A 25877-nucleotide genomic window follows, 5' to 3' on the forward strand; every position below is an offset into this window, starting at 1 on the left:
GTCTAACATTTTTACAGGGCGCATGGCAAGTCTTTAAGTTGATATGGGGGTTTTACCGGGGGACCAGACTTCACAAAGAGGGTAGGACATTGGAGATGAAAAGAAGTGTAGAGGAGAGAGGGGAGCTCTGTGTCTGGCCCTTTGGTACTAGCTTCACCTGACTCAGTTTTCCTTATATCTGTACCTCTGACACAAGGGAGCAAAGAGGGTCTGGTCCCACTCGGAGCTAATGACCTTGAGCTGCCTGCTGGTTGCCAGGCTACCCTTTCCTCTGCCTCCTGCCTGATGACTTCATTACATTTTCCATAGCTAAGCTGGAATTGGAGGAAAGCTCCCTGGCCTTTGGGACCCAGGGTAAATCCACATACTTTTTCTCCTTTTTCCCTACTTTGTCTCTCATACAGCATTCACTTCTATTTCCCATGAAATAGAAGTGCAGTGGATTCCTCCTAGAACCCATTCAGAGTAGGAAGTTTGGCCCTTTGACTCCTTCTCCACAGGTTCTTTCTCCACTGATGCAGGTGACACTTCCCGCAGGGGTCTCAGTGTGTGGGGAGAAAGCGTGAGGGGAGCAGTGGGGACAGAGCAGGGGTATGCCCATCTTTCCTCTAAAGCACAGGCGCTTCTTTGTGGTTTGGAAAGACTACTGGGCTGGGAGTTAAACCTGGGTCCTGCTTCCAAGCCTGGGACTCGCAAACTATGACCTGTTTCCGGTCACTGGCCTCCTTGCATTGTACTCCTGCCATCTATGCCAAACAGGGGCTGTATCTCTAGATGTTCTTTCCAACCAAGAAAAGTAGATGAATACAAAGAAAGAGTGAGAAGATCAGAAATTCACTTTCTGGCCTCATTTTCTCCTCCTCTGTCAGACCACTGACCAGACCTTGTCCCCCTCTGCATGGCCTGGCTGAGGCAGAGACAAAGGTCTGAGCTCCACCTCCTTCCCTGTCTGTGCTTACCTCTACTTCTTCAGGTGCCCAGATGCTCTTCTCACATCCACTAAAGTTTCGTCTCTTGGCCCCTCTTCTTTCCTTCCACTGAAACATAACTATTTGCTCATTTGCCTGCAGAAATGATAGCTATTAAAGATTCATCTCCTAAGAGAGAAGCATGTAGCACTGAATCGTGGCTTTGTCCCTCAGGCACTGCCCTCTGTTGTGTGTAACCAACCGTCTCCTTTTCTCTCTGCTTGTGCCCTCTCACCTTCCCCAACCCTTTCCCAGGTTCGATCCATTAGCACCAACGTCCGGAGAAACCTGGCCTTCCACACACTCAGCCAGGAAGTCCTGCTCAAGGAATTCTCCACTATCTCCTGAGGCCACGCATATCTGAGCAGCTGCTGACTGCCCTTACCCATGAGGCTCCTGGGCTGGAGGGGGACTGGGGAAAGGGGCAGTCTCCAAGGTTGGAGAATAACACAGATACTGAGTTCTCTCCGTGAAGGCCATGCTTCAGTGGAGCTTGGACAGCAGGGGCCGGGGGGCAAACCTGGGATAATCTTATTTGGGGAGGGTTTGGGTGGGCACAGGGAGAAGCCTTCAAGAATATGGGGACTTCCAGCATGGGCTCCCTGGATACCCCCTCACATTTCCAATTGAGATTACAAATTGTGGCTGCTGATTAATTTTCAGGAGCTGTTGGGGCAAGTCTTAGGATGATGCCAGTATCCCACGAGTCAGTGGTTCTTCGAGGCTTCTAAAAACAGACTCTCAGATGTAGATGGAGTCAGTTCTGCCTTCTTTGGGCCTGGGGCTGAGCTGGGATTGAAATCTGTGTCCCCTGTACCTGCAGGCACTCTGTCCATAGTTAGGACCCTTAGCTCAGCTCAAGGTAGTGTAGGAATGGAGGACCTTTTTTTCTACTTTCTAAATCTGGGAGACTGGAGATTAGAATCTGCCCGGTGCCCTGCTGTCCGGCCACCAATTTCTGGATTTGATTCTTGGCAGCATGAGTACCTATTACCTCCCCTGCCTTCCAATCCATTGATTGGTCAGCACTGTAGGGTCACAACCTTAGCTTTTAATTTTCAGTCTGGTTTAAACTGTCGTTAGGGTGTGTGTGTGAAATAAACATTGACAGGTTTTCTGGAGCCCTCAGGTGCCTACTTTGCTGGTTCCCTTTCCAGCAGCCTCCCCACCTTCCCAATCACCTTCTCCTCTGGGAGCCTCTCCTGCCTCTGCTGAGCTCCTCTCCACTGTTCCGACCCCTCAGCCCCCTCACCCGGCTGTTGTTTACATCCAGCCTGCCTAAGAATTTCCTCTGGGGAGGAATCTGTTCCTGCTGTGGTCTGGTGCCTGGAAGGGAGAGAACCTGCTGGTGGCAGGGAATCCTCCATCTGAAAGGGGCCAGGTGAGCATCATGGCAAGGCCATTCTGTCTACCCATATTCTGGGTGGAGCCGCAGGCAAGTCTCCTGGCCTTTGGGAAGTTGGCCCATGTTTCCTCCTCTGGACAGCCTCCACTGGACTACTGTAGGTTTTCCCTACCCTGTGGCTGCTTTCAAAGTAGCAGCTGCTCTGAGATCTCCCCCCTTTTAAAGCACTTTCTAAAGCCCTCGGGCTGACAGGGAACAAGCAGCACAGGAAGACACTGGGAATAGGTGCAGGAACCAGCAGTGAGAGCAGGTCTGGGACCTCCCTGGCTGCTATTCCACTTAGCTTCAAATCTCTTTAGGATACTTGCCTTCCAGAGCTGTGGTTCCAGCACTGAGCAGATATGCGCTAGTTCCAGAGAATCCACCAGCATGCTGCCATGTGTAGACGCAGATTCCTGAGCAATCCGGTTGGGTCATTGAACACTAGATGGGGTAGCTCTGCCTGGGGCATGTAGTGTTCTCCACAGTGATAAACTCTAGAGGAGCTGGAGCTGGAAGCTGATGGCAAGTTGAAGTTATTAAAATTGATTTGTATGGGATGGTCTTTTAAGCGTCTTTTGTTTGTTTCTTTCTCTCATCTCTGTTACTCGGACCTCGTTTCTCAATGACAGCATTAAGGTCATCTCCCAGGTGTTGGTCCAGTCTGCCTAGGGGACCCATGCCTATGCTCACTCTCTTCCTAAGTCTTCTGGCCCTAGTGGAAGCCAGTTATGTTCAGAGAGGTATGGCCTTCCTTGCCTTTCCTGCTTATGGATTCCTTTCCTATGAAATGAACAAGGGCATGAAGCAGTAGTGAAGGACTCCTTGCCCTCCATTATAAAAGCCCATCTCTTGGTCCACTGACATACATACGTTCTAAGAATTCCAAACAGGAGTCCTATCGTTATCTAGAATTCAACCCCTAAAGGGACTGCCCATGCTCTGTCTATGCCCCAGCGTCTATGCCAGGTCTGTGGAGAACCCTCCAGAGCCAGAGGAGCATGGGCAGAGACAGCCCTTCTTTTAGCTGCTTGTCCCCCTCTCATGCCTGAACTCCTCCCACAATTCCTGCTGAGCTAATTGAATCAAGTGCTTAGAAATTAAATCCAATTGAAGACATTAAATGTGCTGGGGTCACTTTAGCTGAAGCTTTCAGTCTCAGCAGGTCACTCTTCCAGAGAAGCCACTGGGCAGGTGAGAGGATCACATGGGACACTGCCACCACACCATCTAGACCCACCAGACACTGCCCCCGCCCCTTCTGGTGGGCTGGGGCTCTTGTGCTCGAAGCCCAGTGAAGATCCTGGGGAAGGTCAGACCAGTAGGCTCAGTCACTCAGTAGCCATTCCTGGGAGAGTTGGAGGCAGCCCAGCTCAGTGATAGCCCCTGGCTTCAGAAAAGTAGCTAAGCCAAGGGAAGGGGCCTCATACCAAGAGCTTTTCCTTCCCACTCTGTATCCTCACCTCGATCCCCTACATCAATCACTCCCCAAATCTGGAAAACAAGGAATCTAGGACAGGGCAGGTGACAAGGGAGAAGGGCAGGAAAGTTGAAAGGGAAGAAGGAGCAAAAGAACAAGAATGTCTTGAGAAGCACCTGGTTCACTCTTTTCCTTTTCTTCCTGGTGGGCCAATGGGGGTCATTAGATCAGGGAAGAAGGTACCCTCAGAATGAATGTAGCCCAGAGACGGGGGTCTTGCAGTGGCTGAGGGTTGGGGGTCTTTCTGAGAGAAGAGAAAACTGTAGTCCACTCGCCTGAGATGAACCTGTTGGAGGCTGGGCTCATCTTTGCACTGCATCCCTGACCCCCTCCTAGCAGGGTGGGCACTGGCGGAGACCCAGACGAGGAAGGAGAACAATAGAGAAGATGGGGCTGACATAGAGAATGACCTGGACAGGACTCTTAACAGACTTACCCTGGTCGGTGCTGATGGTGGGAGGAGTGCCTAAGAGTTGGGGCGGGGTGGGGGCGGGGAGGGTGTCACGGTTTCCTTAGTGTCCTTTCTGGCCCTGCTCCCTCCTCCACCGCCTGGACCCATAGCTTCAGGTTTAGGGGGTAGTGTTGCTGGAGAACCAGTCTCTCTCCCCGCACTTCCCAGCTCACCCTTTCACCGGGTTCCTCCCCCGAGCGGCAAAGAGGAGGGGGCGGGGGTAGGGGGAGCCAATCCCGGCAGCGCCAAAGGGGGGAGGCGGCGGTGACAGCCGCGGGGAGGGGGCGGGAGAAGAGAGGCGGCTTGGCTCTAGCTTGGTGCTTAGCTCCGCTCTGCCTCCGGCTCTGCGCTCACCTACTGCCCAAGGCTCCTGCTCCTGCCCCAGGACCCGCAGCGGGACCCCAGTACATCCCAGACAGCCCCAACCCAGACAGCGTGCAACGCCGCCAGGGGGCGCCGTGTGAGCGCCCTATCTTGGCCACCCGGCGCCCCCTCCCACGGCCCAGGCGGGACGGGACGGGGGCGCCGGGGGCCATGCGGGGCCAGGGCCGCAAGGAGAGTTTGTCCGATTCCCGAGATCTGGACGGATCCTATGACCAGCTTACAGGTGAGTCAGGGGCTCAGGGGTCGCGGGAGGGTGCGTAGATTCCATCCCCCAGACCCTTAAGCCTATCTGACCCTGACCAGGCCCTTACTCACACTCTGCCCCATTCCCAGGCACCCTCCAGGCTGTGAGGGGCAGCAGAACAGTGGGCTTTAAAGCCTTGGGTCCCGTGGGGGGTGGGGGAGACAGGCGGGCAGGTGGGAAGAGGCAGCAGGTGTGGGCCTGTGTGACACAAAGCTAGGAGAGTGTCTGGAGTGGGAGGTGTTACGTGTGTGAGCGCCTGTCATTCTCTGTGTGTGTCTGTGTGTGTATATGTGTGTGCGCCTCCCTCAGCTGGTCACCATGTGCCCTAGGCTTGGTGATAGGGTGAGTGTTTTTGTTGGCTGTGCAATTGTATGATCTTGTCGGATGTTCGAGTGAGGTTGTGTAGGACTCGTATTAATGAAGTTGTTTTGACCATGTGTCTCTGTTCTATGTGCAGCTTTATGCTTTGAGTGTGTGACTCTGTATGAAGTGATATGTGACTATCAGACTGTGTCAGGGCTTCACTTTATGGGGTGTATATCTCTTTGTAAGACTTCATTGACTGTGACTCTCCTGGGGCAAGCATTTGTTAAAGTAGGTTGTATTGTGTTTGTAATGGTGAGACTACGCAGATTATATTGGCATTTTGTGCTGATTGTGTACTTTCGTGTGGCAATGTCTGCAGTGGGGTTCTCTGAGTGTTTATGACGTGTCTTACCCTTGCTGCCTCTTTAGTTTCCTGGCGTAGAAGGGGGCCTTTACTGCATACCACAGCTTCCTTGCATTTTCCACAAACAGCCCAGGTGGACCCAAGAGGGACTCTAGAGTCTGCCCAGCCTGGCTCCCAAGAACAGCACCTGGCCCTTCTGGGGAGGCTTTGTTTAATGTTAGGTCATCGATTCCGCTGCCCCCCACCCAGGAAAGTACTCAGAGATCATTCTTTCAACTGAAGCTCCTTTAACCACCTTCAACCACCCTCTAAGAACTTCATCCAATCCTGAAGGAAAACATCCCATCTAGCTTCCCCTCCAGACCCAGAGGTAGAAGCTCTTGGCCTGGAAGTTTCGTGTGACCTCCCCAGACTACTTTGCTGCCCAGGCATGCTCTCTCTCCCGCTGTATGGAGTACGCATGGGCCCTCACATATTCCTGGGTTTGGTAGACAGACCCACGTGTTTGTGTGGGTGACTGTGTCACCTTGTATACATTTCCATGTGTGTGTGTTTTCTGTCTCATTGTGCAACCTGCCCAGGAACTCCAACAATGAATGGGAGGAGGGAGACTGTCTCCTGTATCTGAAACAAGTTGGGGAGGTGGGGGAGGCCCATGATCCTTGTCTGTCCTTAGGGGAGTGAGGTTAAGTCTCCAGGATGGGAAACAGGACTAGGATCTAATACCTTGGGAAAATGTCTCACCTTCTCATTGACCCTGGGGAAGTCCTAGTTCCTATGCTGAGACTCCCAGAAGGGAGAGCCCTTTGGCCCAAGCAGGCCCCAGATATGCACCCCAGATGTGGTTCAGACTGGGATGGAATCCAAAGGTCCAGTTCTGCTTTGACCTCTGTTCTCACCAACTCAGGATCCTTGAGAGTTTAAGGCCCCAGGGTGCTCATTAGCACCACATTAGTCAGTGTTTGCTTCCTGTTTTAATTGATTCTCCCCTTTAGTGGAATCATTCCCTCCTCACTTGCCTATTTGAAATAGAGACTGGACGGAAGTGAGAAGCACTTGTATTGGAAGGTGCAGGAATGAGGCTTCTATTACTTTTGCTCTCTGGGTCTCACTTTTCTCATCTCTGTAATAGAGAATACTACACACATCTTGCTTGTCTGCCTCCCAAGGGAAATATGTTAAATGTTGGCTAGTGTCAAGAATGGGTGTTCATCATCAGCATCCTCACCGTACATAGCTCCACACATGACTTGGAAAGTAGAAACAGCACTACCAGGAGCTCCCCTTTCGAAGAAAGGCTTATCTTACAGCAGCAGACAATTGAGATTGGGACTCCTCCTGATAAGGTGATATAAAGTGCTGGGTGCCCTGAGATGCCTGAGCGGAAGCCTGAAGGGGAATCATTGTCCGAGGTGCTGAAGAGCACTCTGGATGGATGTACTGCCTTGCCTTCCTAGTTCCCAAAGTTCCTTCCCTGGGCAGGCGGGATTCCTGTGATAGGTATGGGAGTGGTCTTTGGCTTCGTCTGGTCTATTAGGTCGACAGAGAGGGAATTCTTAAGTCATCAAGGCATCCTGGGTATACCCCTGATCACTTTACTCCTCCACTTCTCCATACACAAAACTGGAAGAGATTCGGTGGGGGGCGGGGGGCGGTGCGGAGAATCTGAGCCCCACTCCGCCCCAGATCTACCCCGCCTGGTCTTGCAAGCCTGGTGTAGAAGGGGCGGCGTGGAAGTGCGGCGTGGTGGGCAAAAGCAGCAATCAGTGGCAGTCCTGTTCAACCCAGAAGCAAAAAAAGGCCTGGGTACGATGAGGAGAGATTTGGGATCTGGCTGGCCAAGGCCTGAACTCGGGTCCCTGTTCCTAAATATCGTTTCCCCAGTCTGGGGCGCCCCCGTGTGGTCATAGAGCTGCCATGCTTACGGAGCTGATTCCAAATGGGAAGGTCGCCTCCAAATCGAGTGCAAAATTTGCTTGGAGTTTAGAGGTGACTCGCCTAAATCCTAAATGTAGGATTTTTAGCCAAAATTGCAGGATCCCAGTCGGAGGAGTGGAACTATGTCTCTCCTGTAGGCTGTCCTGGCAGTTTGAAGCCGTCAGTGGGTCCTGAAAGGGTTTACTTTGGGTACAGCCCAATAGAGAGGAATCCTGGAAAGGGTCGGGGCTGGGAATGAGGGGAGGAGAGCTTGTTCTTCATGCATTTGGCTGGCGGCATACGATGGGAGAATGTGAAGCCACTGGAGCAAGACAGAGGGACACAAAACACAAAGTTATGAGGGAAAGGGGTTGGGAGCCACCTCTTTTTTACCACCCCACTACGAAGTCCAGCTCCTCCTCCTTCCTCTTGCTCTCTCTCCCATTGGTTTAGGAAGTATGGAAGTGTAGGAAGTTGCCATGACAACTGTGTCCTTTTACCCCGTGCCAAATTGGGAGGAGGAGGTGTGCGACAGGCAGAGAAGGAAGGGCTGAAGAGGGGCAATAAAGAATAAGGTTTCTTATCCCCTCGTCCAGCTCCTTTTTCACAACCCGTGGGTACCTCCCCTCCCCACCAGAAATCCAGAAAACATTCCCAAAGAAGGCTGTGAGAGAGTCGGTCCCCCCTCCCCCACCCCTGCCCCGCCCAGTCCAGGAACTCTAAGGATGGGTGCTTCAGATGACGGGGCCAGGGTGCGTTTTCCCCCTTGCAACCCGGAGGAGACAGCGAGCGGAAGAAAACTCTGCTGTGCGAGATTCTGGTTCTGCAGGTCCGGCCCTCCCGCGCCGCCCACGCCGGGCCCACGCGAGTGGGGGCGGAAACCCGACCGCCCCGGGCCTTGGGGGCGGAGCTTGGCCAGTGCGCTCTCAGCAGGACCATGAACCGGTGCCCCCGCAGGTGCCGGAGCCCGTTGGGGCAGGCGGCGAGATCCCTCTACCAGCTGGTGACTGGTTCGCTGTCGCCAGGTATGAGGAAGGGAGGAAGGGGCTGGACCCTTCAAAAAGTGAGTGAAGTGGGATAAGAACCTTCCGGGGTGGGGAGGGGAAGGGCCCCTCAGAGATGGAGGGAGCGGGATCCCTCAAAGGAAGGGGTTTAAAGGGCAAGCTCCCTGACAGAGTGGAGCTAGAAATAGGGTTTCTTACAGAGAAGGTGGAGGATAGAGGTCTTCAAAGAGGAAAGGATGGGGGCATTATGGTCCCTCAAGTGGTGGAGGATGAGGTAGGGCTTTTCACTGAGGATAGAAGAGGAGGCCTTAAGCAGGTGGGTGTGAGGGGCAATGCTCCTCGCAGGGATAAAAGGAAGAAGTTACAGGAGAACAGGGAAGAGGCACAACCCTTTCCTAAATTGCTTAGTTTAATGGGATCTTAAGATGATGGGGGTCAGTGTCCAGAAGGAAAAAACCCTGAGGTGGGACAGGACCAACATGAACTCTGCTAGAGAGTTCATGAATGATGGGATGAATAGACTAGTGTGGCATAAGGATTGTATATCACCACTTTATCCATCTCCGGGAGTTTGTATGAACAAGGCTATGCATCACTCAGCTTGTGATAACTAGGTCTGTGCATCCTTGGGGTTGTATACCTTTGGGATTCTGTGACATTGAAACTGCGTGTACCTGAGGTTCAATGTTTTAGGGTTGGGTTGAGGGTTCCTGAGTCACACTAAGTTAATTCTGTAGTTTTCCCAAGATTGTACCTTGGTCTGGGATGTGTGGAATTTATGATATGTGGATTGTGAATCTCATATCACGGTACTGCTGAGATTTACACACACCTCCCCTTGGGTTTCCTTAGGGCTGCCTGGGCAAGGCCCACAGAACCTAGCATCACCTCCCCACCTGGCCTGGAGAGACCAAAACAACATAGCCCCATGGCAGTCTGGGATCTGTAGTTCTCTTCCTCTTGAATCCCTGGAGGCCTCTCCTTGCCATGTGTTCCCCAAAAGGAAGGGAGATAGGGCTGAGCCAGAGCTATGCTTGGCAGTCTCTTGGGGAACATGCATCCCTCAAGCCCCCTGCTTGGATCTGTCTCCAGTGACAGATGGCTGGAGCCCGGCAGGGCCAGCTCTCAATCATAGCAGGAATGACTTCCAGGCCCCAAAATAGCCCCAAAGCCTAGGGAGTTCATTAATCACCTAGTGCAGCTGGGGGCTGCTGTATCTCCTGGCCTGGCTGGGGATGGAGTGGGGCTGGGGAACCGAGAGAAGAGCTCTGGGGTTGTCACTGGCTGGGGTCTTCACTGCGGGGTCAAGGACAGATGAAAATGGTACAGCTACATAGGGTGGGTTCCCTCTTAAGGCAGTATTCTGGGTTTGAACTGTGAGACACAAGTGCTCGCTTCGGCAGCACATATACTAAAATTGAACTGTGAGACACAAACAATTAAATGTTAGGAGTATCTCTGCAGTGAGGTTTGAGGGACCTAAGGAAGGCCCACCTAATGCTTCAAGATAGTGTTCCCTTGAGCCCTCATTCTGCCTGAAGTACTTCCATTAAGATTTCAGTCCCTTGGGTGAAGAGCTAAGTGATACAGGGATGCTTAGGGAGGACAGATCTGAGCAAGTTTCTCTCTGGGCCCTGGGACTTGAAAGATCTCTCAGTGGGGAGAAAGGAGAGTCTGGAAAACAACTCACTCTTTCATTTACAGACCTTCCCACCAGAGGCCTTATTAATTAAGGACCTTGAGTCACTGTGAGGCTGGGTCAAGGTCTCTGAAGGTTGAGGGTGAGGGTGAGGGACAGAAGAGGAAGGTCCAGGAACAGGGAAACAGCCTGCGAGGTTGTCAATCTCTCCATCTGTGAATCAGCAGCAGAGAACCAGAGGTGACTGTGCTGCCTCTTTCATTCCAGATAGTCTGGCTTGGCATGCAAGGGTCCATGGAATCTGAGCCATTCTGGTCTTATCACTTACGGCTCCCCCAACACAAACTAAGCTACAGTCATCCAAGACTCCTTGACACCCCCACACACATTGGAAGGACAGGCTGGCAGATCTTTGGTCCTGGTTTAAGTCTTGATCCATCCTTCATCATCTGTGCTGTCTTGGGAAAATCACTTCCCCTGAGCCTCAATTCTTTCATCTGAAAATGGGTACACTACTACTCACTCTGACCATGTCCCTATCTCTCAGGTGTATTATGAGGACTAAGTGAAATAATATATGTAAAGTGTCCAGGACACAAAATGTGCTCAATAAACGTGGATCCCGGGGCGCCTGGGTGGCTCAGTGGGTTAAGCCGCTGCCTTTGGCTCAGGTCATGATCTCAGGGTCCTGGGATCGAGTCCCGCGTCGGGCTCTCTGCTCAGCAGGGAGCCTGCTTCCTTCTCTCTCTCTCTCTGCCTGCCTCTCAGTGTACTTGTAATTTCTCTCTGTCAAATAAATAAATAAAATCTTTAAAAAAAAAAAAACGTGGATCCCTTGTTAAGATAGACTGTTGACATTTAGCTATCTTTTAAGAACCAGCTCAGGGGCACCTGGGTGGCTTAGTTGGTTAGGCATCTGTCTTCAGGTCTGGTCGAGATCTTGGGGTTCTGGGATGGAGCCCCTGCATCTTCAGGCCCCCTGGTCAGCAGGGAGCCTGATTTTCCCTCTGCCTCTGCCTGCCGCTCCCATTGCTTGTGCTCTCTGTGTCAAACAAATAAATAAAATCTTAAAAAATAAAAAAAGCTCAAAAAATACCCCCTCCAAGTTTTTCCTGACCTCCCAGTTAGAGAGCTTTTACAGTTAAATGAGCTTTTACAGCGTATTTCTTGGCCTGCCTAGAATAGTTCCTACCACATAGTGGTTATATGCCTACTACATAGTAGGCACATAACAAATACATTTTGAATGAATAGAAGTTTTAAAATTCTCTCTCCCTGTCCCAGCTGTCTCTCCTTACCCAGTGGAAGCCAGAACCCCGTTTAGTTACCTTTGTTCCACAAGCATCAGATCAGATCAGAGCCTGGCATTCAATTTATGTAAGTCCAATTTTAAACATCTTTGCCCTTTAGGAGCTTGTGAATCTAGTTGAGGAAACAGGACTGATCCAGAAAGATCTGGGATCAAATACGCATCCTTTCATCTTGGCTAGGTGACCTCAAGCATGTCTCTCTATCTCTATGGACCTCCTTTATCTCATCAGTGAAATGGGCACAATACTATTGACTTTACCAACTTCATAGGGTTGTCGTAAGAAGCCATCAAGATAACAACGTTTGTGGAAATGCTTTGTTAATTAAGCGTTATAGAAATGTAAAGGGGAGGAGATGTTATGTTATTAATAATGGTAGCAAACACTTCACAGTCATTCTGTGCCAGGAGTTATTCTAACAGCTTTCCATGTATTAATTCATTTACTCCTCTCAGCAACCATATGAGGTGGGAAACAGAGACACACACAGGTTAAGAACTTGCCCAGTTAATTGCAACTGACAAAACCAGGATTTGAACCCAGGGAACCTGGCACTCTGGCCCACTCTGTTTCCTACTATGCTATGCTTTCTCCTTTTACTATTCCCACTTAATAACATTACAGAATTAGGTGCTAAGTTTTGAAAGCCCAAAATTGAGTTCACTAGAAATTCAGGTAGCTGGGAGCCTGCTGAGGGCTGGAGGTGCTGTTAGGTAAGAAATGTAGAACAGGAGAACAGAAAGGAGGGCATTCACAGCGGGAGCAAAGGCACAGAGATAGCACTGAGTTTGATGTGTTTGGGGGACAGTGAGGAGGCCAAAGTGACTGGAAAGAAAGGAATCTGCTGAGGATGGTAGGGGGAATTAAATGCCAGGTGTGGGGACGCCTGGGTGGCTCAGTTGGTTAAGCAGCTGCCTTTGGCTCAGGTCATGATCCCAGCGTCCTGGGATCGAGTCCCACATCGGACTCCTTGCTCGCCAGGGAGCCTGCTTCTCCCTCTGCCTCTGCCTGCCATTCTGTCTGCCTGTGCTTGCTCTCTCCCCCTCTCTCTCTCTGATAAATAAAATAAAATCTTTAAAAAAAAAAATGCCAGGTGTGGAATTTGGGCAGTAATAGGGAGATATTTGGTGGTTTCATCTGTGGGAAACCAAAAGCACTTTCTACATTGACTTCTTCCTGGAGGAGGAGTAGAGGGGAAGCGGAGGACCAAGCCAGCCTATGGCACACCCTTCCATCCTTTCCACACTTTCCAGGGATGTTGTGGGGTGGGGCATTAGGGAAGGGGTAAAATAAGGTATGAGATGGACGCCTGACCCCCCGTGGTGGCCGTGTAGAACTGCAGATCAGTGAACTTCAAATTGAAGTGGTTGGGACAGCCCCACCCAGACTTCCACCCCACAGCTGGACGGGAGACACACTCATCCCAGAGCTGGACAAGAGGGAGGACTCTCTCTGGGGTCAGCCCCCCTAACCTGGCCTCCTGATTGGGCAAGCTGTCTAAGAAGGGAACCAGTGTAGTGTGTCAGACTGCGTTAAAACTGAGGCTCTGACTCTTACTGATCTTGGTGATTTTTCTTAACTTCCTTTTGCCTTAGTTTCACCGCCTGTAATATGGAGATAATGGTACTTCCTTCATAAGTTAATTATGAAAATTAAATGTGATCATGTCTGAGGGTACCTGGATGGCTCAGCTGGAAGAACATGTGACTCTTGATTCTGGGGTTGTAGGTTCTAGCCCCACGTTTGGTGTAGAGATTACTTAGAAGATAAAATCTTAGGGGTGCCTGGGTGGCTCAGTCGGTTAAGTGTCTGCCTTCAACTCAGGTCATGATCCCGGGGTCTTGGAATCGAGGCCCACATCAGGCTCCTTGCTCAGCCAGGAGTCTGCTTCTCCTTCTCCCACCCCCCCCCCCACTTGTGTTCACTCTCTTGCTGTCTTTCTCTGTCAAATAAATAAATAAAATCTTTTTTAAAAAATAAAATCTTAAAAAAAAATGTGATAGGAGGGCGCTTGATATAATGAGCACTGGGTGTTACATGCAACTGATGAATCACTAAATTCTTTTTCTGAAACTAATAATACACTATATGTTAACTAATCTGAATTTCAGTTAAACATTTTTTAAAGTATGACCATGACTATAAGCACATAGCACGTTATCTAGCACATAGTGAGTGCTTAGTCAGTGTTCACCAGCTGTGGCAGCAGTTCAGAGGCTCCTGTCTTCTGGCTCACAGGCTCTGCAGGCCTCTCCCCCCTTACAAATATGCATACCTGCCCCCCCCCCCCCCACACATGCACACAGCCACCACCACCATTACCACTACTGGGAAGGAGGAGGGGGATAGAGGAGGGGCTCCAGGAATGCTCCAGGGGGAGAAGTAGATGGTTTCCTTGAAGGGTTCAGATTTCCCTCATACTCCAGCTTCTCCATCAACTCAGTAACGATTTTCAAGGACTAGGCCAGACTTGCAGATCCTGGGTGAGAGGAACGGAGGAGCTCACTCTCTCTGCTCCCAAGGAATTTGAATCTGGGAGGGGGAGGGGAAATGTAGCTACAATAAGTCCGTCCCCTCCCTAGAGGGTTCTCAATAAGGCTAAGGAGCCTTTTTCCTGCCTAGGCTATTGTACTTAATCCTCCTTCCCTTGGGCCTCAGTTTCCCTGCCTGTGGCCTATGGAAAGGGAGTGCTTTCTGCCTCATGGTCACCATGGCAACCACAGATCAATGTTGATAGTGTCCTCCTGACTGGAGAGGTCACTGCTTTCTCCCCACTTATATTCTCATACAGCTCCACGCAGATGCAATTACACAATCACTGCAGACCCATACTCCTAATATAGGATACATCTCTACTATCAGTCCTCAGACCCACATCCCACAGCCCTGCTAAACACATATGCCCCATAACTCCTACACACTCAGAAACACTCCAGTGCACTCACACACACGTACCAGGGACACCCAGGTCACTTACCCACTTACACCTAGCAGACATATACACAATTCTGTGTAAACCACACACAGAGATACCCATGGTCAGACACAGGAACCCACACAAGAAAACACCTAGCCGTTTACATTCTGCCACATACATCTGTTACTTATACATGCGTGGCTCACAGTTTCCCTCATACACACACACACACACACAGACACACACAGGCACACACAGACACTGCCCTTCCCTGCCCTCTCCCTGAGCATTGCTCCTCCCTCTGCCCCCCTCCCTCTGGCACAGAGTAGCCACAAGGTGTCTGGGGGAAGCTGTCCTCAGGGATAGAGGCGGGTCACCGCCTTCCTCCTCTGGCCTGGCCTGTTCTGGCCCATATCCTTCTCGCCAAAGGTTCCTGAGGAGATGCCAGTCCGTAGGCTGAAGTGGCCCTGGAAAGAGGAAGAGGTTGTGGCTGGGAGGCTTGTGGGGCAGAGGCGGGGTGAGGGGGCGGGAGAGGGAGGAGATCCTGGGAGGGAGAGGGGGAGGGAGGCTGCCGGCAGTCCTACTCCTGCTGGGGAGCCTGAGGGGGAGGTGGTGTGAGGAGGGCTGCCAGTGTGCCCGGGGCCTCAGCTGGAGGGGGGGTCGGCCATGCCCCAGGCCCACCATGAACCTGGAAGGGCTGGAGATGGTTGCTGTGCTTGTGGTCCTCGCTCTGTTTGTCAAGGTCCTGGAGCAGTTTGGCCTCTTTGAGCCTGTCTCCTTGGAAGGTAACCCAGGTGTCTGGCTGTGTCTGGGCTGCTGACTGGAGGAGCAGCTACCCCGCAGCACTGGGGAGGGGGTCCTCTGCTTTTATGACTGGTGGCAGGGGTAAGCATGTTCGTGATGGGATATGGCGTCTGGGGGAGGTGAGGAGGGGTGCTTGGGGGAACAGGACATCTGAGAGAGGTAAAGAGGGAAATTCAAGGCGTGGGTGGCGGGGAGGGGCTTCTGGGGGAGGTGAGGAGGGAATCTGGGGGCTGGGTGTCTAAGGGAGGTGAAGAGAGAGGGCCAGGGGCCAGGGTGTTTTGGGGGGTGATGAGGGGCACAGCATGGGAGGACTGGGGTATGGAGATGAGGGGACTCTACTGCGGACATGAGGAGAGGTCTGGAAACAGGCAGAGCTATCAGGAGTAGAGAAAGGAAGTTCCAGGGATCCTGAGATAACACCAGACTTCTGGGGGAGTCCCTTTGGGGCCAGGGGCCCACAGTGGCTCTGAAGATGTGTGTGACTCTCCACACCTCCATCCTTGCTGGTGAAGTTACAGAGTGTGCATGGACTGTGTGTGAGAGACACAGGGGGTATGGCCATGTGTTCATCTGTGTGAAAGAGGACCAAGTGTGTGACTGTGTGAGCCTTTGTATGTGACAGGGATGTGATTTAACGTGTCAGAGGGACAGGGTATGTGGCTTTGTGAGATGGAGAATATGACTGTGCCTGAGGGGGCAGGTTGTGTGGCTTGGCCCCTTGGGGAATTGGATTGTGTGTGTGGCTGCTCTCAGAGTTCCCTGAGGAAATACTAGCTCCATACTCAAGGCTTGGGATGGGGGTGGGCTCAGGAGGGACAAGAGTGTGAACACTGTGAATGAGACGTTTATAGATCAGCTCTGGCAAGAGAGTGAGGGGTAGAACAGATCAGGGACCTTGCTTCCCAGGGCCCCTTGCCTTCCAAGTTTGTCTCAGGATCTCCGGGGCCTAGACACTGGGAATGAGAAATCAATTCTCCACATCACCCCAAAGTCTAGTGAGGAGAGAGGAGAGTGATATTGGAAGTAGAGAAGGGAATGTGCTCTGCCTCCCCTGAGAGATTTGGCCTCTCCCTCCTGTTCACACAGACTGTGCAGCTCCATATTCTCTATTTCCACCAGGGACAGAAAAATAGGCAAGAACCATGATAGGAGGGCTCTAGGGCAGACACCAGGGAGAACTGGAAAGATGTGAAAGGGAAGTGGAGACAAGAGAAAGGGTCAATGAATTGCCTGCTCTAGGGTTCAGTAGGAGCAGGAAACTCCCAAATCACCTGCTATCCTCTGCTGCATTTATCAGAGTGGGGTTGGGAGCAAGGGTTGGTCCTAGATGAACTGGGATTCATCCAATCCTGAAAGGATAAAGTCAGTTTGGCTCTGACGAGCCATGCCCTTTAGACTGTGGTGGGAAGAGGGGTCATTCAGGAAACCCAGGTGTTCAGTAGCCTGAAGGTAGTCCTTTCCCCTCCCACATTTCAGGGGAGCTTAGAGGAGATGGAGTCCTGGGAGCAGGGAGGGGACCAGGGGAAGGGCGGAAGTGTGTAGATGGGGAGGTGGGGGGGGGGAAGTGTGTAGATGGGGAGGTGGGGGGGGGGTGCCGTCCTCCTCCCCCATCCTTCCCAGTCCAGCTGCAACCGCACCACCGGAGGCCCCAGGCGCAATCCGGCTTTGGGAAACCAAAGCCGGGGTTAATGGAGCCTTGGGCTGGGGGCCAGGCCGCCATCGATTCCCCACTCAGCCCATGGTCTCCCTCCTACTTCTCCGTAGCTCTGCAGGGGGAGGGGAAGAGAGGACGCATTGGAGGGTGAGGCATTTATTTTAAGCAGTTACCTCCTGGGAGCAGGGCCGGGTCCTGAAGGGTGAGGCCTGGTTTTGGGGGGTGGAGCCTGCATGGGAGCTGGGATGCCCTAGTAACCTACAACCCAAGGAAGTTGGGCCCCTCCAGGAATGGACCGAGGCCAACTTCAGTTGGCCAGTCAGTGTACTAGGGCCCTGTTGACTCTAATCCCACAGTCTGGAGGTGGGTGCTGTTGGGAGACAGGCACACTAACGCAGAGCCCTCCTTGGGATGCACTTAGAGCTGTAGGACACAGGTGTATATAAGGGGAAGTGAGGGGAACTGTGGTCAGTGGCTCTGGATAGCCTCACTTTACAAAAAATACTCATCTCCAAGGTCTGTTATTGCTTCAAAGTTTGCTATCACATCACCTTCAAAGACATGGGAGGGGAAACACTTTTAGGGTGGATGACCTAGCTGAAGAGGAACTTTGTTCCACTGGCAGGGAGATTCTAGGTGCCCTGGGATGAGGAGTTATATAAGGAAGGGTGGGCAGAACAAGCATGGGTTCTGTTGGTGATGTGCAGTCTTGGGTATCTGGGTGCCATGGGCACCTAAGTCACAACATGATATGGCTATGTGTCGTGGTAACCTCGATATGTGTCATAATGTTACAGGGTCACAGTGTATTATACTGCCCTTAACACACGGTGTCATGATGTCCCATGTGTTTTTGTATGGTTTGATCATGCAGCATGTAAGAAAGCCTGTGTGGGTCCTCATATATGTGTGTCATTTTTCCTAGGTCACATCTGTACATGTTTATATTAAGGAATACTGTGTCAAAATGTGTGTGTACCTGTGTATGTGTGCATGTGTTGGGGCCTCCTTAATTAGGCCATTGGGTTTGAGTGAGTTGTATGGTATCAAGCTGTCTCTGTATGGCATCCGTCACCGTGATTTATCATTCTGTGTGTTACTATACATGCTTGTCACTGTGTGTGTGTGAGAGAGAGAGACAAAGACATAGAAGTGTTCCTACCCAGGCAGAACTTGGGTTGGACATCACATTTAGAGGTCCAGCTATAGCACTGGAGCCAAGGGCCTTGGGTCAGCAGCCACGGAGGCCAATGCCACCTCCCCTTGGTGGCCTCACTGTCCCCAACCGCGCCCCATTATACAAGATGCCTGAGTGGACTTTCTTTGCCTGTGAAACCCGCTGGGCTTCCCTAACCCAGCCCCAGCTACTCTCACCATTCTCCTCCAGCCCTCTCCCAATACCCCAGCCCTCAGGGTTGATTTGTGATGGTGGGGAGGGGGATGGAAGGATAGTGGAGGTTAATGTGCCTTCCTGGGGTCTTCTCTCTTCCCAGGCCACCCTCCGGGGCCCACTAAAAAAGCGCTGAAGCAGCGGTTCCTCAAGCTGCTGCCTTGCTGCGGGCCCCAGGCCCTGCCCTCAGTCAGTGAAAGCAAGTGCCTCTCCTGTGCTTCCGGGGGCGGGGCCCGTATGTGTCGGGGTGTGACCAGTGTGACATAAGCGGGCCTGCGTGTGTGTGTGTGTGTGTGTGTGTGTGTGCGTGTGTGCGCGCGCGCGCGACCGGTGGGGGTGGGCGCTAGTAGGTCCGAGTGTGGGGAGGGCCCAGCTACCCGGCAGGAGCCGGCGGAATGTGAGGGCGTGGCCAGTTGGGGGGGCGGGGCCCGATTGTTCCATGGGCGTCACCGATCAGCAAAATGAGTGAGCCCCGGGTGTTTGGGCGTGGCCAGAGTGGCAGGACTGAGGCCTGAGACTGCGTGGGTATGGCCAATGTGGCGGGGCAAGACCAGACAGCTGTGAGCTCTGTGCGTGCCAGAGTGCCTACGTCTGTGGCCCCCTGCCCGCCCCGGGCATGTTTTGGGCCTCGAGATGCATGTCTCCCCTGCCCTGACCTGGCTGGATGCAGGTGCCTAGGATGGAGCCCACCTTCCTCCAGATGCCAGGATACTTGGGTTTCCTAGACCCAGCTGGTCCTGAACTGAGTGGCCTCACTTTGTCTCCAGGCCTGTTTCCTCCGTTTGGGCCTTGCCCACCCCATAGGATCATACTGAATTTTGCAAGCCAGGGAGACCCATTTGTAGTTATTTGAGAGTGTCATTGTGTTTCATTCCACTGGGTCCCACGTGGGGGTCGACATGCATGTGTGCGTGGGGTCTGTTTCGTGTGTGTCTGTGCTCGTTCATTATGTGTGCCTCTGCGCGCGGGGGTGGGGTGTGTGCATTTGTAACACGCAGGTCTGTGAGATTTGCTGTTGAGTGAGGGGTGAGGTGTGTGTCTGCCTTTGGCCGGGTCTTCCACTTTCTCGGTGACAGTTCGCTCCCTTCAGCATTAGCAGTCCCAGCTTCCCTCCGCCCCCACAGACCCCGCCCGCTGGACCCAGGTGACTTACTTTCCTGGTGGGGGCGGGCACGGGGGCCTTCGGGAACGTGGGGTGGGAGCACTTGCCTGGGGTCTTGATGTTGGGAGCTGGGCAGGACTGAAATAGGGCCATGGACGAAGCCTTAGCTAAGGTTTACCGGGAGCAGGGTAGGGGTGGGGTCTGGATGGGCTTGGCTGGAGCTGGGCGGGGCATGGCTCGAGCATGGCTGGGGTAGGCGGGGATTGGCTGGAGGGAAGGATCTGGGCGGGGCAAGTATGGGGCTGAGGTGATGGGGTGTGGGGCTGCATTGGGGAAAGGCCCCGAGCTTGGACCCTCAGACGCTTCCTCTTGAATCCGGTTTCTCTACCCCTCCCTTTCTGGGACGAAGATGGGGCTGGAGGCCTTCCCCTTCAACTAGGTCAAGGGCCCAGGGGCCAGCGATGAGTCGGACCCCTGGCTCTGGGGCCAGGCCTGCCGATGGGTCCAGCCAACTGATAGACCTGGAAGCTAACCAGCGTCTTTTCTTTGCCTTGATATTCGGGGTCCAGGGAATTGGCAGGCTGATCTCTGGTGTTAGAGTTGGGGAGGATGGGTGGGTCGGTGATTTTGAAGAGGGTTCATGGAGGCCGGGCCTGAGGCGCGGCTGTCCCCCTCTCCCCCCACACTGCCTCCCTGCAGACAGCGTGGAGGATGAGTTTGAACTGTCCACGGTGTGTCACCGGCCAGAGGGTCTGGAGCAGCTGCAGGAGCAAACCAAATTCACGCGCAAGGAATTGCAGGTCCTGTACCGGGGCTTCAAGAATGTGAGTGCAAAGCAGGGCTGAACTGGGTGAGGGGACTTCTAAGATTGGTCTGGATGCTTTAGGAATGTGAGAGGAAAGGGGAGGGGGAGGGACCCCTCTTCCCTAGACTTACAGCGGGAGGCTCTGGCCAATTTGAGGCAAGGTGGAGCCTGTAGACTGGCCTGCTGGTTAGTTCTGTGTTTTTCAAACTTGTGCACGGAGAACCCTTTCCTTCCTAAAAAGAACTATATGGTGAGCCCCCGGTGACAGGAATGTTTTCCTTCTCTGGGAGCCTCTGGCATGGAGTAGGTGGTGGTGAGTGGAATGGGGTTTTGTTCTGCCCTCAGTCTGGTTTCTGACTCTCCCCCCACCTCCCAGGAGTGTCCCAGCGGAATTGTCAATGAGGAGAACTTCAAGCAGATTTACTCTCAGTTCTTTCCTCAAGGAGGTGAGGGGGCAAGGCCTGAGATGAAGCAGCTATCCATCTCTAGGCTGAGCTGGGGAGAGGGCTCTGGAGGGGCTGGGAATGCCAAGTGATAAGAGGGGTTTGGGGAATCCCACAGAAGGAGGAAGTCATCTCCTGTCTGAAAGCCAAACTTATCCACCCTTATCCTACAGACTCCAGCACATATGCCACTTTTCTCTTCAATGCCTTTGACACCAACCATGATGGCTCTGTCAGTTTTGAGGTGAGCTGGAGGAGGGTGGGTCAGGGAGGCCTGTTTCTTGGGGCTTCAGGGCCAGGATCCATAGGCCAAGCCCATATTGGAGATTGGGTAAAGGGCATCTGAATATCTCCTCTGTCTCCTTCCCAGGACTTTGTGGCTGGTTTGTCGGTGATTCTCCGGGGAACCATAGACGACAGACTAAACTGGGCCTTTAACTTATATGACCTCAACAAGGATGGCTGCATCACCAAGGAGGTGTGGGGCAACTGAAGAGTTGGAGAGCTTTTATGTGTGGGGGGAGGTGCAAAGGGCCCCTAGGAGGAAAATGTGACTCACGCATGCTTCATCAGCGAAGGGTGAGGTCTGCCCTAGGCTCTAGGCCTCCTGATTTGGAGCCTGGAGGTTCTGAGGAAGGATTCTTTTCTCTCTTGGCTTAACAGGAAATGCTTGATATCATGAAATCCATCTATGACATGATGGGCAAGTATACCTATCCTGCACTCCGAGAGGAGGCCCCAAGGGAGCATGTGGAGAGCTTCTTCCAGGTGCCTGGGACTGGGTAGGCTGGAGGGTCCTGCAGTGAAGGGAAGGAGGCAAGGTCCTGGCAGGGAACTTGACTGAATTCTGCCTTCCTCTCTCCTGTCATCCCTCCTGTTCTACCTGACTACTTTTTGGCAGAAGATGGACAGGAACAAGGATGGCGTGGTGACCATTGAGGAATTCATTGAGTCTTGCCAAAAGGTATGGACCCCTGCCAGCCACATTTCCATGATCTGGACTCAGGGTCCAATTCAGTGATGTAAGAGAAAGTTCCTTTGGGGAGAGTATCATCTCCCTAACTTGCCCACACACCTGAGTCCAGTTCCTTCACAACTTGGGGAGGACTGTCCCTTCGCTACTTCAGATCTCTCGGGTGTCTCCTTCCTTGCTGCCTCTGTCTCTGAATGTCCCGATTTCAGGTGAATGTCCCTCTCTGTGTCGCTGATAAGCTCTTTTTTATTTCTCTCTCTCTCTCCATTCTGCCCCTCCCCCACCATGGCTACAGGACGAGAACATCATGAGGTCCATGCAGCTCTTTGACAATGTCATCTAGCTCCCTAGGAAAGGGGGTCAGTTGTCCTGGGGAGACCATACTCTAGCCCTAGTGCAGGTGGAACTAGCCCTCTCTTCCCAGGTCTGTCCTCATCCTAGCCCAGCCCTGGGGGCTGTAGGAATCTAAGAGCCTGGGGATTCAGTGGTCCAGATTGCTGGAGCTAAAGGGGCCAGGGCATGGTTAGAATGTATCTGTGGGGTATTCCCAACTCCCAACAGTTCCCACCCTCTTCCTGCCTGACACTCAGTGCTGAGGGTACCCCTGCTATAGGAAATAAGTGGTTCTCCACCTTCCATCGCCACTTTAGAAACTACAACACTAGACAAAATGTCTCCTGCTATGGTGCTTTCCCTATCCCTGACCTCATATGCATTTCCTCTAAGATTTCCTTCTCAGAGAGTCTGCTCTGTCCATGCACTGACTGGCCTTTCAGACCCGGGCCTTTGAGAGCCTTGTAGGAGGGGGACAAGAAGGCCTGAGCCAAGTGGTTAGATCATAGATGGCTGGGGTAGAGTTCAGAAAGGCCTGGAGATTGTCAGTGACACCTTAAAGTCATGCCAGACTATAGCTCTGAGCTCCACAGGTTTGCCATTCCAGGCTATCAGAATATGCATTTCAGGCCCTTCAGAAGACTCTTGTCTCCTTGGAAATATACCCCAGAAATTTCCATACTCTCCTCAGTATTCCAGGAGAGCCTGGGATCCTGATGTTTGGCTCATGCCTGGAATTCCTTCCTCTCCTTACTTTCTGTTTGTGGGGGTGGAGGCAGCAGCAGGGGAATATGGGTGGGAGATGTCCCAGCTGTATCTGCCAAAGTTTTAGCCTTCCCTCCCTGATGGCTACAACTTAAGTTTTCATTTGCCATTTCTTCTAGACTTGGAGGCATGGAGTGAGTCAGGGACCATCCAGTGGATGCCTTAGAAGAAAGGGGAAGGAGGGAGGCAGGCATAGCCTGCCTGTGAGGGGGCATTCACTAGAATCTTTGATCTACCCAGGCTCTGTTCCCACACCCCACATAGCCTCCTGAATTCCTACTTAGGGTCTCCTCTTGCTTTATTCGGTCTACCCAGAGATGCCCCTGTACACACCTAGAAGGCAGGGACCACCCTTGCCATGCTGCCACCCTTTAATAAACCTGCTCGTTCCATTTAGCTCACCCTCCCAGTCAGTCAGGATCTGAGGGGAAGGGCCCTGAGGGAGCCCCCTTTCCCATCAGAACACTGTTGACTGCTTTGCATTTTTGGCTCCTCTGTATATTTTGTAAAATAAAAAAATACACCAATCCAATAAAACACAATGGCTATGCACAGGCTGCTGTCTCTGCCTTTTTGTCCCTCCTACTCCACACATACTTCACAACACTAATTCCTGCACCTGTAGACTTTTAGATTCCAAAGAAAGTGCCTTTCTTTCCCATAGCATAACCTACCCCTGGCAGGAGATCGAGACACAGGTTCCGGAAGGATTGGAAACCTACCTGACCTCAGAGAGGTCCCCATGTGAATCTCTATTCCACATCCTTAGAGGAGATGAGAGACAGGGTATTAATATCCCAAAGATTATACCAAACCAGCTGTCTTTTTGCTAGATATTCTTACAAGTTAAGAATTTTTTTTTTTTGAATCAAGAATTTGTAATTTACAGACATCTTAGTTAACCTCAAAGTGCTTTCCTTGCAGGGGATTCCCTTTAGTTTCTAAAGAAAGTTCCTTTGGGAACTTATGTCCAGTATGGACATGGTTTGTGTGTCTACACCAGCCACATTCCTAAAGCATCCAGGCCAAAGGATCAGATGGGGTGGACCCAGGCACCATGGAGCAAGTGACACAAAGGGTAATGGAGACTTCGTATGTGGAATGGCTACCTTTCTTTGTTTTGTTTCTGGAGAGGGGCCACCAAGTGGTAGGTTCCTCCCATCCTTCTCTAGGGTACCATTATGTGGTGGCTAAGCTTCACTATCCATAGTGGGGGGATCAGGCTCTCTCTTCCATCACTGTAAACATTGACAAGATCAACGGAGGAGTATGGTGTCCAAGAAAGAAAAATTTACTTCCAGAATCCATCATTTTGTCATCTGTGTTTCCTGTTCACATTATCACGCAACTATCTGCTCCATAAGTCCTTGGATTTCTTTGGGTCATAGCCCCTCTGAAGGATCTGATGGAAGTTATGGACCCAATGTCCAGAAGAAAAAAAAAGCACACTTGTTCATATGTGTTTGTATCCCTGAAGCCCGGTCATGGATCTGAAGTTAAGAACCTGTGGTCTAGTCTTTCTCTCAGCCTTCCATTGTACAGAAAAGGAAACAGGCCCAAAGAGGGGAGAGGACCTGCTCAAGGTCACTTAGTGAGTTTATAGGAGGAAAGAGACCAGACCCAGTCTCCCAAGTCTCTGCCCAGGGTTGCCTTGGGACATAGTAGAGATTTGTGAGTGAAAGATGAATGCCATGCATAACATACATAGTCTAAACAAGGTGACACTGTGACAGGTTCTCATGGTACCCTATACTTTTCCTTTGTGGCACTTCTCTGTTTGTTACTGTATATTTATTTGAGTGGTTGTCTTCTTTGATACCATAAGTTTCTGAGGGCTGCTTGAGTACCTAGACTAGGTTTCCTGCCCCCCCATCCTATTCTTGAGGCCTATCATATAATGGGTATTCAATAATTGTGTGAATAATTGTATGATTGGATGAATGAGCATGGTGAGTGTGTGTATGTATCTTAGGTATGGAGACAGTCTCTATGTTTTAGGGTTCATTCAAATTTAAGGGAAATTGAAGTCTAAGGCTGGGTGAGGTGAGAACCCAGAGCTAAGGCACACATATGGGATCCAGAAATAAACAGGAGGTAGGCATTCTGATATTTTTTTTCTGGCCACTGGTTGGGTTCTGAATGTTGTCAGCTGTTCCATCTCAAAACACTCCTTTCATGCCTTCTGGTATTTCATCCTCTCCTGGTTTCCTCTTACCTTTCTGGCCACTGCTTCTCAGCACTTGCTTGGATACTCATCCTTTTCAACTGGAATTCTAATGTTGAGCCCCATAGAAGAGACTCAGGTCTCTTCTCCAAATCACATCCAGTCCCATGGCTTTAAACACCATCTATATGCAGAGGATTTCTAAATTTATATCCCCAGAATTCTCCTCTGAGCTTCAAAACCCGCATATCCAATTGACTATTTGACATATTCATGTGGACCTGTAATGGTCAAACTTAACGTGTTCATTTTTTAAAAAGATTTTATTTATTTGACAGAAAGACAGTGTGTCCAAGCAAGAGGAGCAGCAGGTGGAGGAAGAGGGAGAAGCAGGCTTCCCACTGAGCAAGGAGCTGGACTCAGGGCTTGATCCCAGGACCCTGGGATCAGACCTGAACTGAAGGCAGATGCTTAACTAACTGAGCCACCCAGGAGCCCCACTCTTTTTAATTTTTTTAAGATTTGTATTTATTTATTTGACAGAGAGAGAGAGAGAAAAACTTAACATGTTCACATGTCCAAAATGGAGCTTTGTGGGGTGCCTGCATGGCTTGGTCGTTAAGTGTCTGCCTTTGGCTGAAGTCATGATTCCAGGGTCCTGGGATCCAGCCCCGCATAGGGCTTCCTGCTCTGTGGGAAGCCTGCTTCTCTCTCTCACTCCCCCTGCTTGTGTTCTGTTCCCTCTCTGTCAAATAAATAAAATCTTTAAAAAAAAAATGTGTAGCTTTGATTCAATGCTTTTTCAGTCTTCCTACTTAATAAATGATACCATCTACCTGGTTGTTCAGGTCAAAATTTAGTAGTCTTCATTTCTTCCTTTCCCTCTACTCCTTTATTTTATTATTATTATTTTTAAAGTAATCTGTGCTTAACATGGGGCTTGAACTCACAATTCCCAGACTCTACCAATTGTGCCAGGTAGGCACCCCCTCCCTCTACTCGTTTAATCAGTGATGATTCCACCACCAAAAGTACAGTCCCTCTCTCTGTCTCCACTCCTAGGCCATACCATTATC

At 51.5% G+C, this 25877-nt stretch overlaps 2 protein-coding genes across 12 annotated transcripts in view; both read left to right on the forward strand.

Moving 5' to 3' along the window:
• The window catches only part of ARMH3 (armadillo like helical domain containing 3), a 186325-nt gene extending 183413 nt beyond the window's left edge, over nucleotides 1–2912 (forward strand). For both annotated transcript variants that reach the window (XM_059169113.1, XM_059169112.1), the window contains exon 26: nucleotides 1224–2912. In XM_059169113.1, coding sequence (XP_059025096.1) covers nucleotides 1224–1316 — 93 coding nt within the window. In that variant the 3' untranslated portion in view covers nucleotides 1317–2912. The remainder of the gene's footprint in view (nucleotides 1–1223) is intronic.
• Nucleotides 2913–4541: 1629 nt separating this feature from the next.
• Nucleotides 4542–25571, forward strand: KCNIP2 (potassium voltage-gated channel interacting protein 2). 10 transcript variants are annotated; one of them, XM_059169116.1, is made up of 10 exons: nucleotides 4542–4890; nucleotides 18320–18415; nucleotides 19307–19360; nucleotides 20018–20142; nucleotides 20500–20569; nucleotides 20740–20810; nucleotides 20937–21044; nucleotides 21230–21334; nucleotides 21468–21530; nucleotides 25140–25571. In XM_059169116.1, the coding sequence occupies exons 1-10, from the start codon at nucleotides 4818–4820 to the stop codon at nucleotides 25260–25262; spliced, it is 888 nt and encodes a 295-aa protein (XP_059025099.1). In that variant the 5' UTR covers nucleotides 4542–4817; the 3' UTR covers nucleotides 25263–25571. The 10 variants fall into 10 exon arrangements, with proteins under 10 accessions (XP_059025099.1, XP_059025108.1, XP_059025101.1 ...); XM_059169118.1 differs by lacking the exon at nucleotides 25140–25571 and adding an exon at nucleotides 21835–22900 and having other exon boundaries at nucleotides 4545–4890; XM_059169115.1 differs by lacking the exon at nucleotides 25140–25571 and adding an exon at nucleotides 22757–23189 and having other exon boundaries at nucleotides 4547–4890.
• Nucleotides 25572–25877: the final 306 nt, after the last annotated feature.

Source organism: Mustela lutreola, chromosome 4, assembly GCF_030435805.1.
Source record: "Mustela lutreola isolate mMusLut2 chromosome 4, mMusLut2.pri, whole genome shotgun sequence".
NCBI classification, from domain to species: domain Eukaryota; kingdom Metazoa; phylum Chordata; class Mammalia; order Carnivora; family Mustelidae; genus Mustela; species Mustela lutreola.

Coding starts and splice junctions, on each gene's coding strand:
- KCNIP2 (XM_059169115.1), top strand. CDS start 4,818: ATGCGGGGCCAGGGCCGCAAGGAGAGTTTGTCCGATTCCCGAGATCTG. Junction 19,361..20,017: donor ACCCCGCCCGCTGGACCCAG/GTGACTTACTTT, acceptor GCCTCCCTGCAG/ACAGCGTGGAGGATGAGTTT. Junction 21,045..21,229: donor ATGGCTGCATCACCAAGGAG/GTGTGGGGCAAC, acceptor TTGGCTTAACAG/GAAATGCTTGATATCATGAA.